The sequence below is a fragment of the Neophocaena asiaeorientalis genome, unplaced genomic scaffold (genome assembly GCF_003031525.2).
Source record: "Neophocaena asiaeorientalis asiaeorientalis breed wild unplaced genomic scaffold, Neophocaena_asiaeorientalis_V1.1 scaffold479, whole genome shotgun sequence".
Taxonomy (NCBI): domain Eukaryota; kingdom Metazoa; phylum Chordata; class Mammalia; order Artiodactyla; family Phocoenidae; genus Neophocaena; species Neophocaena asiaeorientalis.
In genome coordinates this window covers 4,641,030-4,658,055 of record NW_020173774.1, presented here as the reverse complement: position 1 = coordinate 4,658,055, position 17,026 = coordinate 4,641,030, and the positions used below count along the sequence as shown (strand labels likewise).

The window sequence follows — 17,026 nt, the reverse complement described above, 5'->3', positions numbered from 1 at the left end:
TTTTTTAATTTATTTTATTTATTTATTTTTGTCTGCGTTGGGTCTTCGTTGCTGCACGCGGGCTTTCTCTAGTTGCGGCAAGCAGGGGCTACTCTTTGTTGCGGTGCGTGGGCCTCTCATTGCAGTGGCTTCTCTCATTGTGGAGCACGGGCTCTAGGCGCGTGGGCTTCAGTAGTTGTGGCTCACGGGCTCTAGAACACAGGCTCAGTAGTTGTGGCACACGAGCTTAGTTGCTCCGCGGCATGTGGGATCTTCCCGGACCAGGGATCGAACCCATATCCCTTGCATTGGCAGGCGGATTCTCAACCACCTGCGCCACCAGGGAAGCCCCCTTTTGCTTTTAATTTCACACTTACTATACGCCAAGCACCTACTAAGCACTTTATTTGCCTTGTGTCATTTAATTACCAACACCACCCTATGAGGTAAGCACTATTTTTAACTTCATTTGTAGATAAGGGCCTAAGGCTTGGAGAGGTTAACTGGTTTGACCAAGATCACACACTAGTGTGGTCGGGTCAGGTGAGGCTGACTCCAAAGTCCACATTCTTTCCTATGCACACAGATGACCTCAGATGCTCCTTATTTCTTACTGTATCGTAAGTCCCCCGCCAGACTTACAAAGTGCCGTACAAACTCCCTTTGCCTAACCTATCCAGTGCTTTACTCCACCATGGCCCTGACATCCTCTGAACGACAGTGCAGATCCCATTTCACGTAAGAGGCGGTTATCTGTCCAGTTTATACTGGGTGTACACAGTGCTAGGCACACTTAGGCATGTCATAAATATTTGCTGAAGAAAGCTGAATAAAAAAACTAAAGGTTCTCAAACTTTAATACGCACACAAATGCAGAGGTTTCCAGCCCCTCCCCTAAAGGTTTGGATTCGGGAAGGCTGGGTTAGGCCTAGAAATATGCTCTCTTAACTCAGCACTCCAGTTCTGGTGGGGCTTCCAGGAACAGAGTTTGAGGAACAATAAAAGAACAGTTTCCCTCGTTAAAACAAAACACAGGGACTTCTCTGGTGGCGCAGTGGTTAAGAATCCGCCTGCCAATGCAGAGGACATGGGATGGAGCCCTGATCTGGGAAGATCCCACATGCTGCAGAGCAACTAAGCCCCTGCACCACAACTACTGAGCCTGCGCTCTAGAGCCCCTGAGCCACAACTACTGAGCCCACGCGCTGCAACTACTGAAGCCCGCATGCTCTAGGGCCTGTGCTCTGCAACAAGAGAAGCCACCGCAATGAGAAGCCAGCGCACCACAAAGAAAAGTGTCCCCCCCGCTCGCTGCAACTAAGAGAAAGCCCGTGAGCAGCAACGAAGACCCAACGCAGCCAAAAATTAAAAAAAATTAAAAAAAACAAAAAAAACCCACAGAATGACAGATGATACTGCAAGCAAAATCTCTGGGGGAAGAAAAGACACTAAGAGGCCCTGACTCTGTCCCCTGAGTGTCACCTCTTCCTGAGGATTCTCACTGATTCTTGCTGTCCCCACTGTGGTAACCTGAGAGGAAGCGGGGGCATTGCTCCCGCTGGCCTTCCAGATACAGGTGGGAACTCTGAAAAAGAACTTTACTACATACTAAGGAAAAAAACCCAGAAAACACAAAATGCACAACATCTTTCACAGCTACAACTGTAAGAAGCTACTATATCTAACTGCTTACCAAAGAAACCCCTTTTAAATCCACAGCATTTGCCTCTCCTCTGAGAAGAAGACAGCTACCTTTGACACTCTGGGGTGTGAGTACTTGGGGTTGCTGAACTCTTGGTAGACTAACAGTGAAGCCCTATTAGGAGAAAATGTGGACTACTTTTACAATTTGGGGGTAGAAGAAGTAGGGAAAGCCTTCCTAGGTCAGACATAGCAGTCCAAACCTCCTATACTACCTTCAGGATCAAGTCCACTTAGCACAGCATGCAAGGCTCTTCTCCAACTGGCCACAACTTACTTCTCCAGCAGCTGGGTAAGGGAACTAACACATGAGGGCCTACCACGTGTCAGCCCTGTGCTGAGTCCTCTTCCAAACTTCACTTCTTTTGGTGTAAGAGTGCCCTGATTCTAATCCAAAGGTCGTGTCCTTCCTCCCACACCTATCCATTTATTCCCTCTTTCTGAGTCAATAATCTTTGTCCCTAAACATACTACATTCTCCTAAAACGCTCTGCCTGAGAAACCTCTACTCATTTGCTTCAAGCCCAAATGCCCCCTGCTTGGTGACCCCTCTCCCAATTCACCCAGGTACAGCTGACATATCCCCCCTCCTGCCTCCACAGCACTCGGTACACACCTCCATCCAACTACCTGTTACAACGGAACAGAATGTGTTTCCCCTAGACGAGGAGCTTCTCAGGGCAGAGCCCATCTCTTCTTCACTTCTCATTCCCAGCATTAGCCCAGAGCTTTGTACTCTTGGGAAACTCAATAAATGTGGGGATATGATTACATCCCAGGAAGCGTTCCTAAACTACCCCGCCCCTCAAATCACTCTCGCCTTTCGGTTTGATGGCTAGCATAGTTGAAAGCAGAAAAGCTCAACCCTATTTTTTCTGCTGCCCTTGGTCACTCATGGTTGTTTTGTGTTCCACTCTCACCTACCCAACTGGACAATATTAGCTGCTCCTGAGCAGATGCCACAAAGCCTGTGTCCCTCTACTGTGTCCAGCACAATGCTGAACACAAATGTTCTAAACACATACCTGTTGTTAGACTGTGGATAGGGCCCAGGAAGCAGGCTATCTAGATATCCAGAAGGACTTGAAATTTAGGCAAAGCTCCCTGAATCCCTCTTTCACCATCCCCCAGCGTTCTTTACTTTCTTTCCCTGTATGCTGCTTGTCTCTACCCTGGGAAGCTGTAGGACAAAGTGACTATTTGGTCACCACTCCTCTTTCTGTAGGCAAGGGATGCAAATGAGGCAACCTGTATAAGGAAAGGGTGCTGGACCAGCTGTCAGAAAACCTGGGCTCAAGCTTCCTGTCTCAATGAGTTTGCTCAGCCTAGAAAAATATAACACCTGTTAACTATCTACTATATGCCAAGCACTGTTTTAAGTATATGTATAAAAACTCATTAACACAACAACCCTATTGAAGTAGGTACCATTATTACCCACTTCGCAGATGAGGAAATGGCCCAGAAAGGTTAAGTAATTTACCCAAGATCAAAGCTAGAAAATGATGGAGACAGATTTCAAAGCCAGGGAGCTTGGCTCCGTTCTCCTCCTACATCAGCCTGTCTTACCTCTTCATGTCTGATTCCTTCTTCCCCACAAACATCATATCCAAATACACAATACCCAAAGTATGTTTTATTGAGTAGCTATTTTGTCCGTTTCCTCCAATAAGCTGTGAGCTCCTAGAAAGCCTGGTCTGTGCTGTGTTCAGTTCTAACTGCAGGGCCACCACGTACCTACTACAACCTCTTTTAATGTTTAAGTAAATCTGTTAACTTATCACTTATTACTTATTATTAAAATGCCTAGCATAACACACCGCCACAACTCAACAAGTGTTGGCTCTTCGTATCTTTGCTTCTAAGGATGAGATGATCTAAGCACGAATTCTACAAAAAGATCAACAAAAGGAAAGCCCGAAGGATTCCTAACCCTTCCTTTCATCAGGAGTCATAGTAAGAAGCAATCAGCAAATACCTAAGTATAAATTGTAACGCAAAACACCGAATGAACCCTGAATGGTGTTCAAGAATGGTGTTCAAGAATGGAGGGACCCAGATCCGGAACCTCCTAAGGACTCACAATGTGGTCGAAGAGATAAGACTCTGACGTGTTAAGACAACGACCAAAACAAAGCGCCGGATGGGGGAAAGCTGGACAGGGAGAAATCCCAGTGGCAGGCGAAGCAGGGAAGACTTGCCCTAAGCAGTGAGGACCGGGCCCCTGGAGCACAGGTAGAGTTCGGAGAGAAAGAAGGAGACCGTTCCGGCCGGTAAACCTCTCCCTCTCAGCCCCGCAGGCTTCCCCCAAGGCGTGGCGGCGACCGTGTCTCAGCGGCAGCGAAGCCCCAGACGAGAGGTTCGAGTCGATGTTGGGGTCAAGGCGCTGCAGGCACCAGGCAGACCAGCGTGGCCGAACAGCAAGAGGGAGCCTCGCCTAAGCGACCGGGGAAGAGCCCGGCCTCGGCTGCCAGCCCAAAGCCCAGCCCGACGCTGCCCAGCGGAGCCCGGAACCCGCAGCTTACCGTCGATCTGCCTAGTCTGCTCCGGGATCTCTCCTGCTCTTCGCCCACCTCACACCGTCTCCGGGAGGGCGCTTGAGCGACGGCCAACGACAGCCAATCGCCGCTCTCGGATCCCTCTAACAACCAATCGCCCTTGCGACTGACGGAACTCATGCGCGACCAAAACACGGAAGGGGCGGGAGTGAGGGGCGGCGGGACGCGCGGAAAGGTACCGCTGCTGGCGCCGCGGTTCTCCTAGCGTGGCGCAAGCGGGGATCCCTAGGGCCCGAATTCCCCCAACTGCGCAGGCTCGGCCCACGGCACCCACTGGGCATGCGCAGAGCTCGGGCTGAGCGCAGAGAGGGGTCTCCGACCTTCTGTTGGTTATCAAGCTAGCTGGCCGCGTGGGCGGTGAGGCGGAGGAACAGGTGGAGGAGACCGGGGAGGCGGAGGAGGAGGCATGCGAGGCTCCGTGCCCAGCACAGCAAGCCCCGCTCAGCCCAAACTGGGGATCCTTCACCTTCTTAATCTTACTGTTTCTTAAATATCAGTATTCCTTGTTGCATCTCTTTCCCCTACAAATCACCTCCTGTGTCACCAGGCTCAGTGAATGACTCCGTCAGGTCAGAAACCTGGCGGTCATGGCTGATTCCTCCCTCACACGTAGCATCCAATGCATTGCCAAGTCCTGTAAATGCTACCCCCTTAAATACAGGATCTCTCATGTTCATCCCCCGTTCTTGATGTTCGCCGCCCCCTCTCCAGTCCATTAACAACGTCCATCCCGGATGTCTACACTGACCTAACTGGTTCCACTGCGGGCACTCCTACTTCCCTCCAAACCATTCTCGACGGAGCTCTCAAGTGATCTTTACAAAGAGCAAATCTGATCAAACCACCACCCTGCTTTAAACACTCAAAGTCATTCTGTTATCCTCAGGACAAAGCCCCAAACCATACTGAGGCTTTCTAGACTGTTCAGCATCCGGGTCCTGCATACTTCTCTCCACCGTGTCTTGAGTGCTTCTCGAACTCACTCTCTGCTCTCCAGCCCCCACATTTCTTTCAGTTTCTCCACCACACCTAGCCGCCTTTCCTCTCCTGCCTTGTACTTGCTGTTTCCTCTGCCTGGAATAATCTTCCCTTTCTCCCCTTCCCACATATGTTTGATTCCTACTCATTCTTCTGGTCTCAACGAAGATGCTTCTTTTTCCTGGAGGTCTTCCTGGACATCCCTTTCCTGCATTTCCCCATTACAGCTCTATCATGCGGTGTTGTATTTGCCTATTTATGTGTCTGCATTCTGCACTAGACTCAGTTCAGTGAGAGAGGGCAGGGATTGCGTGTGTTTTTCACGTTTATAACCCCATTGTTTAGCCTAGTGGCTGAAACTCAGTAAGGGTCCAAGACATATTTGTTTAAAAATTATGTACCTTAGTAAAGTTCATTGGGATTGATATTTACTGCGTTATATTTTCTAACCTAAATATAAACCTATATAATTTATATAATCAGAAAGCACCTTACATGTTCAACATAAATAAAATGAACTTAAAGATGCCATTAAAAATAGCAGGGCTTCCCTGGTGGCGCAGTGGCTGAGAGTCCGCCTGCCGATGCAGGGGACATGGGTTCGTGCCCCGGTCCGGGAAGATCCCACATGCCGTGGAGCGCCGGGCCCGTGAGCCATGGCCACTGAGCCTGCGCGTCCAGAGCCTGTGTTCCGCAATGTGAGAGGCCACAACAGTGAGACGCCCGCGTACCGCAAAAGAAAAAATAGCAAAGCCAGGGGCTTTGCTGGTGGCGCAGTGGATAAGACTCTGAGCTCCCAATTCCGGGGGAAGGGTTTCCATCCCTGGTCAGGGAACTAGATCCCACATGCAGGCAGCAACTAAGGAGCCCTGTAGCTGCAACTAATGAGCCTGCCTGTCGCAGCCAAGACCCGGCGCAACCACATAAATAAATATTTTTAAAAAATAGCAAAGACAGAGTAAAATCAGAATTTTGTGCATGAAGTTTGTTACTAACAACAAACAGTGAATTAAACTTTGTCCCTATTTTAAAATATAATTCAAGAGTAACAAAAATATGTTTTATCAACTTTATCCATTCAAAAGCACATAGGTATATTAATACTTCATAAAATGCCAACCGTATTTGAATTCAGATTTACACCACTAAAGATGGCTCTTAGCTTTAATTTAGCAATTTCATGAAGAAAAATCCATTCACTGAGTTGTGTAGACTCAAACAATATTTATAGAGCAAAAATTTCAGGATATCTCTGCAATCCACGCATGTTTCCAAAATTTGAAACGGTGTATTGCTATCTAACATAGGTCACTTCCATCTCAATCTGCTTCTCTTGAAAACAAGACACAATTTTGGCTGGATAATTCAAGACACATCCTGATATTTGTTCTTTAAAAGCTGCCAGAAAGGGCTTCCCTGGTGGCGCAGTGGTTGAGAGTCCCCCTGCCGATGCAGGGGACACGGGTTCGTGCCCCGGTCCGGGAAGAGCCCACATGCCGTGGAGCGGCCGGGCCCGTGAGCCATGGCCGCTGAGCCTGCGCATCCGGAGCCTGTGCTCTGCAATGGGAGAGGCCACAACAGTGAGAGGCCCGTGTACCGCAAAAAAAAAAAAAAAAAAAGGCTGCCAGAAAATCTTAAAGCGTAATTCATACTCATCAAAAACTGTGGATCTCTTCTGAAAGTATAAAGTGAATTAGGTTATGTTTTGCGTTTCTTTTGCGTTCATTTTCTTAAATCCCTATTTCTGAAATGTGATCGGGCTCTCTGTCACTACTAAATATGTGATTGCGTTGAGTTCTGGGCAGGTCACCCTAGAAACTGAGTACATCTTCCAGTCACCATCAGCTCAATCCCCAGGTCTAGTAGGAATCTGAATACCTGCCCTCCCATCAACAATTGTTTCTTGTGAAATTTCAAGTTCAGTGTGTTTGGTGGCCGTCTTGTCATATCGGTAAACAAACTGCTCCTCTGTGAACTATTAAGAGTTGTATTTCTTAGATCAGGGGAAGTAGCTTGATAAACCTTTGAGTTTTGAGGACCTAGAATTTAGCATACCAATATATGCAAATTAACCAAACATCCATATTCTGCCACCCTTTCTAAATATTCCATTATTCTGTGACTAGCGCGGACAGGAGCATGGGGAAAATGCACAGCTCCAAGCTACCTAGCCAAAGGCAGGTGCCCTGAAGCCCCCCGTGATATAGGTTAGTCAGAATGGCAAGGCTGGAAGCGAGTGACCTGGATGATTACCTAGGCCACCCTTCATTTTAGAGATGAGGAAGTTAAGGTTCAGAAAGCAGAAGTGGACTTCCCAAGGTCACTTGCTGTGTCTGTGGTGCACCCAGGTTTTCTGTTCCTGGTCCAGTGCTCTCTGACATCCTGCAGCAGCTTATCTGTTTCAAGTCCTGTGTAAGATCCCAGAAAACAGGAACCAGCGTGCTAGACTTTCCTAGTATCCATAACTCCCTGAAATTTGCCCACATTTAGGAGTGAAAGACTTTTTATTATGATGAAACCCTTATAAGACTTCCCCCTCCCAATCCGTCTCTTCTGAGGCAACAGCTCACACTTATTCAGCACCGACTGTATGCCAGCCAAGTTCTAACCCACAACCAAATGATAGTTACTTTTATCACAGTCCCCATTTTACAGATGAGAAAAGTGAGGTGCTGTAGGTTTACATATCTTGCCCAAGGTCACAAAGATAATTAGTGGAGCTGGGACTCAAATCCAGGCAGTCTGGATCAAGAGGCTGTGCTCTGGACTCTCCTATATTCTAGAAGGAGCAGCCTGTTCAAGGAAGGGGAATGAAGATGCCCGTACTAGCCGATGGACTTTTTTTTTCTGATTGACATTTTTGCTACAACTTCACCCTTCAGAGACGCTTGTTCTCCCATCCTCTCTCTACATGTCCCTTCCTCCCTGCAGGAACTTCGTAGACCCAATATATGTGTCACTGACCCCCATCTCACCATCTGGGCCCTGTCTCTGATCCTCCCACTCCAACACCACAGCCTCGCTGCCCATTCGCCTGTCAAAGGATGACCAGTTGTCCAGTTTATAAACTCCAATTTGACTTTAATAAATTAAATTCCAGGCCATCACACAGCAATGGACATCATCATCTCCCACTATACAGAGGTGCAGCTCTGCTGTTGCTCCATCATCACACACTCTGTAAATAAAGCCCCTAAAGCCATCTCTCGGGGAAAGGCTTCCCATCAGGCTCCTGGCTCCCTCCTTCCAACAGAGCCACTGCTCACAGAGAAGGCATCAAGTACAAAAACGGTAACAAAGGGGGAGGGAGGGATGAGGAGCAGAAGGGGAGGCAGGGAGGTGGGGAGTACCTGCCCCCCATCCCGGGCACCGGCCCGGCTTTCTATGAGCTGTCAATGTCCTCAGAGGCAGACATTGGTGCTGGTCGGAGTGGGGACCTGAGGGAGGTGAGGGAGCCCCATCCGAAAGGGAATTGCCTACCCTCCTGGGATAGGGAAGAAGGGTCACCTGGGAGAGATGCCCTCTATTACCTGTTCACTGAGGGTCCGGGACCACACATATAAATAGAAAAGAGAATAAATAAGGGAGGAAGGATCAGCTGAGGAGCCGAGCACCCTGGGACTCCTCTGAGGGGCCAGTGCCAACAGTAGGCCAGCGGGTCCGAGGAACGCCCACACGCACCAGGACAGAGCCTCCTCTTTCTCCGGGCCACCCGCTCCCTCCTCTGTGTCCTCAGCAACGGGTGTCCACCTCTCACACACTTCCCGTTGCAAGTCCCCTTCCAACCAGCCCCAGAGCCCAGGGTGGACAGGGCTTCCTGGAACCCAGAGGGCTTCCCTGGCCCAGGCTACCGGGAATCCAGGAAGGGGAATGGAAAGGAATGTGGGGAAGGGGCTGAGAGGATGCCTGCCCTCTCCTAGCTCAGGAGGTGAGCAGGGCCCTCAGAGCTGGGGGCTGGGGTTGCCATTGGCCTTAGGTTTGGATTTGAAGGAAAAGCGCTTGATAAGACGGCGAGAAAAGCTGCCAGCCTTCTTTCGGACGCTGGGTGTGGCCGTCGCGTTGGAGAGGTCATCGTGTGATTGGCTCAGACCGGCTTCCTTCTGACGAGGCCTCCGGCGGAAGATGAGCTTAGTGCCACTGCGCAGGAAGCTCACTGTGAGGGGAGAGGGGAGGCTGAGGCAGAGAGAGGGGTTCCAAGGGGTGGGGTGAGGAGGGGAGCAGAGAAAGGACAAGCATGAAGGGGTCCAAGATGCGGAACAGAACAAACATGCCCTTTATCCTTCCTGAGGAAAACATGGTGATGCTCCTGACCACCGCCCCTGAGGTGGAATGTCACGGGGCTGGCTGCTCCGTGAGGACAGATTGATGATTGGGCCTCTTTACTATGGAAAGACAAAGGCGGTGGAGGGGTGGGAGGGGGAGAGTGGGAGGGAGGGAGACGCAAGAGGGAAGACACATGGGAGCACATGTATATGTATAGCTGATTCACTTTGTTATAAATCAGAAACTAACACACCATTGTAAAGCAATTATACCCCAATAAAGATGTTAAAAAAAAAAAAAAAAAAAAAGAAAGACAAAGGCGGGGCAAAGGGTGTTCCTAAAAGCCATGAAGGGACAAAGTGGGTTGACGCTGACTTGCTGACCAAATTCCAGGATGTGAGCAGGAAGCAGTGTGTCTGGAAAACTTCAAAGAGGTGAATTCAGGACGAATATAATGAGAAGGGTGTTTACACGGCAGGCTTCGGACTTAGGACTCTCATTATCCCAAGAAGTGATGCAGGCTTAAATCATAAACAGTTATAAATACACTCGTGAGTGATAGACTCACTGGCAGAGGGATGTGGACGTCTGGGGGCAAGCCCTTGAACCTGAGAAATCAGAAATACCATAGCTGTGCACAGACGGTGTCACTGCTAGAGGGGTACTCCTAGGGTTGCCTGGGGTAGGAATTCTTAAACACATAGGGGAGAGAGTTAAGAATGAAAGGAAAGGGTGGTGGGTGAGAATAAGGGAAGGAGGATATGCACTTAGATCCAGGAAGAAAGAAAAAAGGGAGGTAAAAGGAAACATTTTTACATCTCTTCTTATCACCCAAGCCTGTTAGATCCAAGCCAAGACTCAAGACATCAAGTTCCCCCCTCTCTACTCAAGCTTGGCTGAAACAGGCTGGGAACTCTGGGATCCCTTAGGGGAGCAAGGAGGAGATTGGCCCGAGGCTCCTATGTCCCTTAGTGTCCAGTGGGACCCAGGTGATGATACTGGGTATAAAAGAAAGGGGGGTGCTGCCAATATCTCCCCACCTTTGTGATCCTTGAGGCTGCGGGTTTCCAGCGCACCAGTAGACCCTGTTTCCGACTCAACGTCATCCACAGAGGGCCTCTCAGAAATGTCCGAACGTGTTGTCTCATCTGCTTCCTGGACACTCGTGGGACTGGAGAGGGCATCTAGGGGTCCTGGGGACATGGCTGGTGGGTCTGAGGGAGGTGAAGAGGGACCTCCACTGGGCCCTGCATCATCCTGCATTGAGGCTTCCAGGGATGCCGCATAGCCCAGGGATAGTGCCAACTCGTCCTGGGCAATGGGCACCTGGCAGGAGGGACAAATTTTAATGGGCAGGAGTGACCAATGAGGGTTCTCTCCCCAGCCCAGCTCCTCTCCCCAGAGCCCCGTTACCTTGGAAACCCCGGAGATGATGAGTGTGCTACGCTTGGTGGGTGTCTTCTTGGCTGCCCGCCCGCTGGGCTCAGTCAGCTGGCGAATGGCTGTCTCTGCTACAGGGTCCAAGCCGTTGGAAAGGTGGCTCTCCCCTGCTGGAGGATGGATACAGGGGATGGCTAGCCTGACTCCTCCCCAGCTCCTTCTTGGACCTGAACTCCTGTGCCCCACCCAAAATGGTTTTTGACTCTGGGGCCCAGGTGCCAACCACCACTCACACTTCCCGATTCCCTACTCACGGCTGCTGCTGTGGGAGGTACTGCTGGGGCCACCGCTCTCGCTCAGCACAGTTGTTGTCTTCTCAGTCACCTCCACCTTGGACGGGGAGCGGGAGGGGGAGTCTGGTGGGTGGGGGAGGGTCAGTGAGCTGGGAGCTGCTTTAGAGTGGCCCCCACCCCCTACCGTCTTTATTGAGATGCAGACTTTGGTTGACTCAGAGGGTAGGGATGACTAAGGGATGATTAATCACAGAAGTGACTAAGAAGATGCCACGGGGACAAAAAGACACCACAGGAACCAATGGGAGCGTGGGAAAGTGCCATGGGGCCCACCAAGGGCGCGGAGAGATGCCATGAAAATGTTGAGTGTGCAGAGATGGCAAAGGGGTCCAGTGGAGGTAGGGGGAATTCCATGGGACCCCTAGGGATGGAAGAAATGTCATGGAGGGCCCCTGGGAGTGGGAGAGTTGCCAGGGAGGCCACTGGGTTTGTTGGAGGGTCCCACAGGGTGCTGGAGGTTGAGGGGCGAGGGAGGGGCAATTGGGCAGCTGGGGCTGGGAAAAGGGAAGGGGAGACACATGTGAAAAGACAGAGGGGAAAAAAAAAAAGACAGAAGGGAATTTGGGGAGGTGGAAGTGTGAGAATACTGTAGGAGGGGCTGGTAGATCCAGGATTGAAGAGGGAGAGGACTAGTTAGGGAAACGGAGGGATGCAAGGGAAAGTTTGAGAGAGTCAAAGACAATGAGGAAGATGTGGTCGGAAAACAGGGAGAGTCGGAATTAGGGCTTTCCTTGCCCTTTCCCTGTCCAGCCACGGATCTGCAGTCTGGGGCCCCTGGCTAGAGCTGGGCTCCCAGGCTCCTCCTCTTTACCTAATTTGCCATCTACCCGGGGCCGGGACTGGACGGTGGTGACTGTGGTGACAATGGTGCCATCGGGCATGATGGTCCGGTCAAGCTCAATCTTCTTGGTAGGTGTGATGCTGGGGCGTGGAGTGGAGGGGGTGGGAGTGCCCAGGTTCCGGGGGGAGCCCTCCTCATACTGAAGCTGCCGAGGGGTGGAAGTGGAAAGAGGCAGGGCCTCAGAGACTGGTCTTCCCCCCCCCCCCCCCCCCCCCCCGCCCGCCCCCCCCCCCCCCCCCCCCCCCCAACTCCCTTATCCTTGCTGACTTCCCCTACATCCTCTTTCAGCCTCCCGTGTCCTCCCACCTCCCCCCAGGGGCCAGCTTCTCACCTCTACTGCCATGGTGGCTGCCTGCCCCAGGGCTTTACCTGGCCCAGGGGTGAGTGGGCACACCTGTCTTCGGGACAGTGGTCTGGAAGGGGAGGCCACAGACATTGTGGCCTGGCCCAGGAATTCAGCTGGGGAAAGGGGTGGCACTGTGAGCTGGGACCATGACCAGGTCCCGCTCAGCACCCACCCAGAGGTGCTCCTTCCTGCCCCATACTCACTGTCTCCACAGCTGCTACTCCTCAGCACTTTGAGGATCAGCTCCCGGCTCTGGGGCCCCAGATCCCTGTGGCCAAGAAGAGGTGGGGCAGGGAGGGGGGAGATTAGCAAACCGAATCCACCCTTGAGTCGATCACAGGCCAGAGGCAGACAGAGACGGAGGTAAATAAGATAGAACAAGTGCTGCAATCATCCTCCAAATATGGTCTCTTCCCAAGAGAATGGGATGGGGCTGAGCAGGGACCATACTACTCAGCCGGGCATTCAAATCCTCCATGCTCCTGCCCCATCCTGCCTTCGCAGTCTCCCTCTATGGCAAATCACTCTCTTTTTCCTTTACTCAAGCTGTTCCCTCTGCCATGAACACTTCTCTCTAACACTCTGTTAAAATCCTACTCTTGCTCGAAGGTGTGATTTAAATGCCACCTCCTCCATGAAGCCCACTCTGATCCTTAACCTATGGGAATTAAGCTCCCCCATCTAAGCACTTCCACGGCACTTTGTGTAAACCTGGACTGGAGCACTTATACCATCTTCTTTACGTACACCTGTCTCTGCTTCTAGCCTGTGATCAACTCAGGGCGGGGGCGTATCTTGGTTATATCTGGACTAGGCCAGGCCCTGGCAGACAGTAGAGGCTCACACCAAGGTTTACTGAAAACAGAGCTGATTCATGCCAGGGCTCTGCTGGAAGGCTCTGATCCCCAGTCCAGCTGTGGGAGTAAGGGTGGGGGCTGGGGAGTCACTCCTTACAGTGCCAGGTCCTCGCTCCACTCCACCTCGGGCCCAGCCCTCATGGGCTTGGTCCACTTCTGTTGCATAGGGTTGTCGAGCTCAGCTACACAGCACACTTCCCCAGTCCCTGTGGGGGACCGGAAATTTGAAAATGCTCAGTTCCAAGCTGAGAGGCCACGCCCTTGGCAGGGGCGCCAGGGGCACCTGCAAACATAGCCTCGGCAGTCCCCCAGAAGATTCTGGCTCTCACCTTCCAGCTCACGTCCCAGGTGAGATGCTCGAAGCTGCCTTAGGAATAACCGGGTAGGTCTGGGGATGGCTGGCTGGGCTTGGGGCACCATAGGTGGCTTCTCACCGGGTACCTAAGAGCAGAAGGAGGTAAAAAGAGCAAGAATCCCGACACAGTACCCTGGGGACAGTATGCACGCAAACTATCTGCTTTGAGCACCTACTCACCAGGCCCCCAGGGGCAGAGCAAGCCCTGAGGTTGACCATCATAGCTGGCTGGGTGCTGACTATGGAATCCTCGATCAGCTCCTCGATAGTGGAGAGCTCTACTTGCTCCTCACCTCTCTGCAGGGCGGAGAACAAGGAGGTGAGGCCCCCCAGCTCCGCCTCCCCCTCCCTGTTCTGCCGCTTCTCTCCCAGCCCTGCCCCCTTACCTCCCTGTTCTGCAGCTTGGGAAGCACTGTCAGCCTGAGATCTGGGCGATCCGTGAAGGCCCAGGATACAAGCAGGCCCTCGCCAGGGATTTCCTCCAGGTTAACTTCCAACTGGGGACGGGGGACAAAGGGACTGGGTTGACTTGCCCTACTCCTCCAACTACTCCCAACCCCACCCCCCCACGACCCTCCCTTCCCAAATTCTGTCTTAGAGAGGAACCAAACTGAAAAGGCTGAGGCAACTGAACCGCCCGCCCCCTCCCCAACTCAGTTTCCCACATCCTCCTCCACCTGTGTTGGTGGCAGTGTCAGAGTGACGTGGTAGGTCTCCATGGAGACGGCAGCGGGGGACTGCTGGGTCACAGAGACTGGAAACATCACCTCCTCAGCAGAGAGCTGGCAATGCAGCACCTGAGACAGGCGAGGCACGGAGGCAAGGAGGGTCACGCACGGAGGAAGAGTGCTCAACTTGGCCCTGCCCTGTCCTGCCCGACAACGGGTCAGCAGACCCCTCTCCACTTCCGTTTTCCTTGGGAATCACCTTTTGGGGGTCATAAGCCCATAAAAGAATGATAAAAGCCAAAGACTCCTCTCTCCAGGAAAATGCAAATATGCACACATGTACTACAGTTTGCATGTAACTTTAGTGGGATTTTCAGACCTCCTGAAGCCAATCCTGGGATCCCTAAGGCATTCAAAGACTTCGGGTTAAGAACGCTCAGACTAAAGGGAACTCAGGATCAGCCCCCACTCCAGCCCTAAAAGAAGACAGTGCCCATCAGACCCTTACCATGGTGCGCTCTGATTGGTCTGTGCAGGTCACATGACTGATGCTGGCTTTGGGTGGGAGTTGGGGCACCTCCTCAAAGGCGATTTGGATGGAGCTCTGAGGGAGTAACGTGGGCATAGGATCAGGTCTCTGGAGCTGCCCCCCACAGAGCTGGCCTACTCAGTTGCTGGCTAGGCCCTGGCACTGCGGAGGCCTCAGCTGCAGGCTGGCCTCTGGCCCCTCCTTGGCTCAGGGCTTTAGGACAGCAAGTGTTCCCCTTGAAGCCCGCCTTTCCAGGGCCTGCAGCTGCTAGGGAGAGCTGGGAAGCTAGACCGCCTCAGAGACCACATTACCTTGAACTGAAGACCCTAGACTTCTCCTGGAATGCCAGGAGCCTCCCTCTTCTCCCCCACCTTCCTCTTCATCCCCGCCCTACCCCGGAAGAAAGGTGTGCATAGAAAAAAAATAATAAAGGTGTTGGTGCCACCTGTATATCATAGCTGGGCAGAGACACAGCTGAGCTAAGAATGAAAGCAGTAGGGCCCCTTATTCAAGACAAGAGCTAAACCTTCTTCCAGATAAATAGGATGTAGAGGCATAAGAGTATGATTCTATCCATATTCTTGGAGATGAAGACTAGCTCAGCCTGGCCTTGGGGAACTTTACCACAGGAACTGGGAAGAAAAGCAAGCTCAGAGGGCTCAAGGGCCAGAGACTTGGCTAATTCCTCAAGGCGGACAGCAGGATGGCTTTAGGGAGCAGAAAGCTGCTTAGCTTAGGTGTTGTAAGAGCTTCCTAATTCTTCCACAGCAGTGGAAGCCAACTGCTGCAGCCCCATCCAGAGAGCAGGATGGGAAGAATTGAGGAGGGGGCACAGACAGCTGGCAGCTCCTCCTTGGGTCTTGGGATGGGAGGAAACAAATCCACAGGGCTCATTTGCCTGGCAAACCAGGGAAAGCCAACTTCTCTGCTACTGTAGCGGTCTTGTTCAAAAGCCAGGCCAAGGGAGATGGATGCTGGGAACGCCAGTCTCCCCACCCCCTGCAAGGGAGGCTAATGTCCAGCTGAGTCAGCTGTCCTGGGGAGTCAGTCCTGACCCAGGGACAAGGTACAGGGAGAGCTGGGTGGAGGGTTGAGTTCACGGCATAGACTGACAGATGCCATCTGGCTTTCAGGTCAGCTGAGCAGAGGAAGCAGAGCAATTTCTTGCATGGCCACTTCTGTTTCCAGGCATCTGGGGAGCTAGTGGAGTAAAACCCTCAGACTAGTGGTGGCTGGAAATGGAGAACCCTCTGCGCCAGGGGCTAATAGACTGCGAGGGCCAAGATGAGTGTGGACCCCAAGAGAGGGAGGTCTCCACCTCCCACCCCACCTCAGTCTTATGACCACGCTTCCTGCCCCACTTCCTGGGAGGCCAGCTGCCCATGGTGCAATGGGAGGAAGTAGGCTGGGTTAGTCTGTGACTGACCCTCAAGGGGCAGCTCTAGGCTCATCTACTGGGCGGGGCATGGAATGTCAATCTCCTTTCCACCTGAATACCTTTCCCTAAACACAGACACTGCAGGGAGCACGGAGAAGGACGTGTTAGACTGCAGCAGTGAAATTACTGAGGGATGGGGTGGCGGGGGGAATTCAGGCTCCCCGGAGACCTGCCTGATCACACCAGGGATCTGGGGCATGAAGTGCTGACTGGGTGTGATGGCATGAGGACCAGGCAAATTCCTTCCACAGGTGCACATGTCTCCCTTCTAACCCCCCGCAGCACCACCCACCCACCCAAGCCACACACAGAACCAGCACCCAGGCTGGGAGGAAGTGCCCTGGGGCACAGGGATTAGCGTTGCTATGAGAACAGCAAGTTGTGCACCGGTCTGGAGCCAGAGAGTACCTAGACCGCAAGAATAGAGGATTTGGGACACAGCCGATTTCTACAACCTCCAGCCTCACTTGCACCCTTTTCTCTGATCCCAGAGGAGAAGAGAGGCCATAGGGTTCCCCAGTTGCTCCCCACCCCCATACGTGCCTCCTGGCCTGGGCAGTCCCTCCTCTAGAAGAAAAGTGACGGGACCACCTAGGTCCTCCTGTCCAACTCACCCCATCCCTGCAGGCCTGCTCGTTCAACGCTCGCACCCAAGCCCGCTGCCAGTTCTCCCGGAAAGACTTGAAGGCGAAGAGCGACGCCAGGAGGCCCCTGACGCCTGGCTCCTCAGGGGCGCCGGCCCGAGTCGCCCGCAGCCTCAGCAGCGAGCGCCAAGCGCCC

At 52.4% G+C, this 17,026-nt stretch overlaps 2 protein-coding genes across 2 annotated transcripts in view; both read right to left on the bottom strand.

Annotated features, from left to right (window-relative positions):
- HINFP (histone H4 transcription factor) overlaps positions 1–4,383 on the bottom strand; it is a 14,890-nt gene extending 10,507 nt beyond the window's left edge. The window contains exon 1 of the mRNA XM_024751802.1: positions 4,206–4,383. The gene's annotated coding sequence lies outside the window, so the exon portion shown is untranslated. The remainder of the gene's footprint in view (positions 1–4,205) is intronic.
- A 3,897-nt stretch (positions 4,384–8,280) lies between these two features.
- Positions 8,281–17,026, bottom strand: part of C2CD2L (C2CD2 like) — a 9,298-nt gene continuing 552 nt past the window's right edge. The window contains 14 exon segments of the mRNA XM_024751825.1: positions 8,281–9,369; positions 10,520–10,805; positions 10,893–11,029; positions 11,174–11,275; positions 12,024–12,198; positions 12,385–12,512; positions 12,603–12,667; positions 13,354–13,462; positions 13,586–13,697; positions 13,792–13,908; positions 13,998–14,108; positions 14,289–14,408; positions 14,788–14,883; positions 16,861–17,026. The exon segment at positions 16,861–17,026 is cut by the window's right edge and continues 48 nt beyond it. Of these exon segments, the coding sequence (XP_024607593.1) occupies positions 9,158–9,369; positions 10,520–10,805; positions 10,893–11,029; positions 11,174–11,275; positions 12,024–12,198; positions 12,385–12,512; positions 12,603–12,667; positions 13,354–13,462; positions 13,586–13,697; positions 13,792–13,908; positions 13,998–14,108; positions 14,289–14,408; positions 14,788–14,883; positions 16,861–17,026 (1,936 nt within the window). The 3' untranslated portion in view covers positions 8,281–9,157.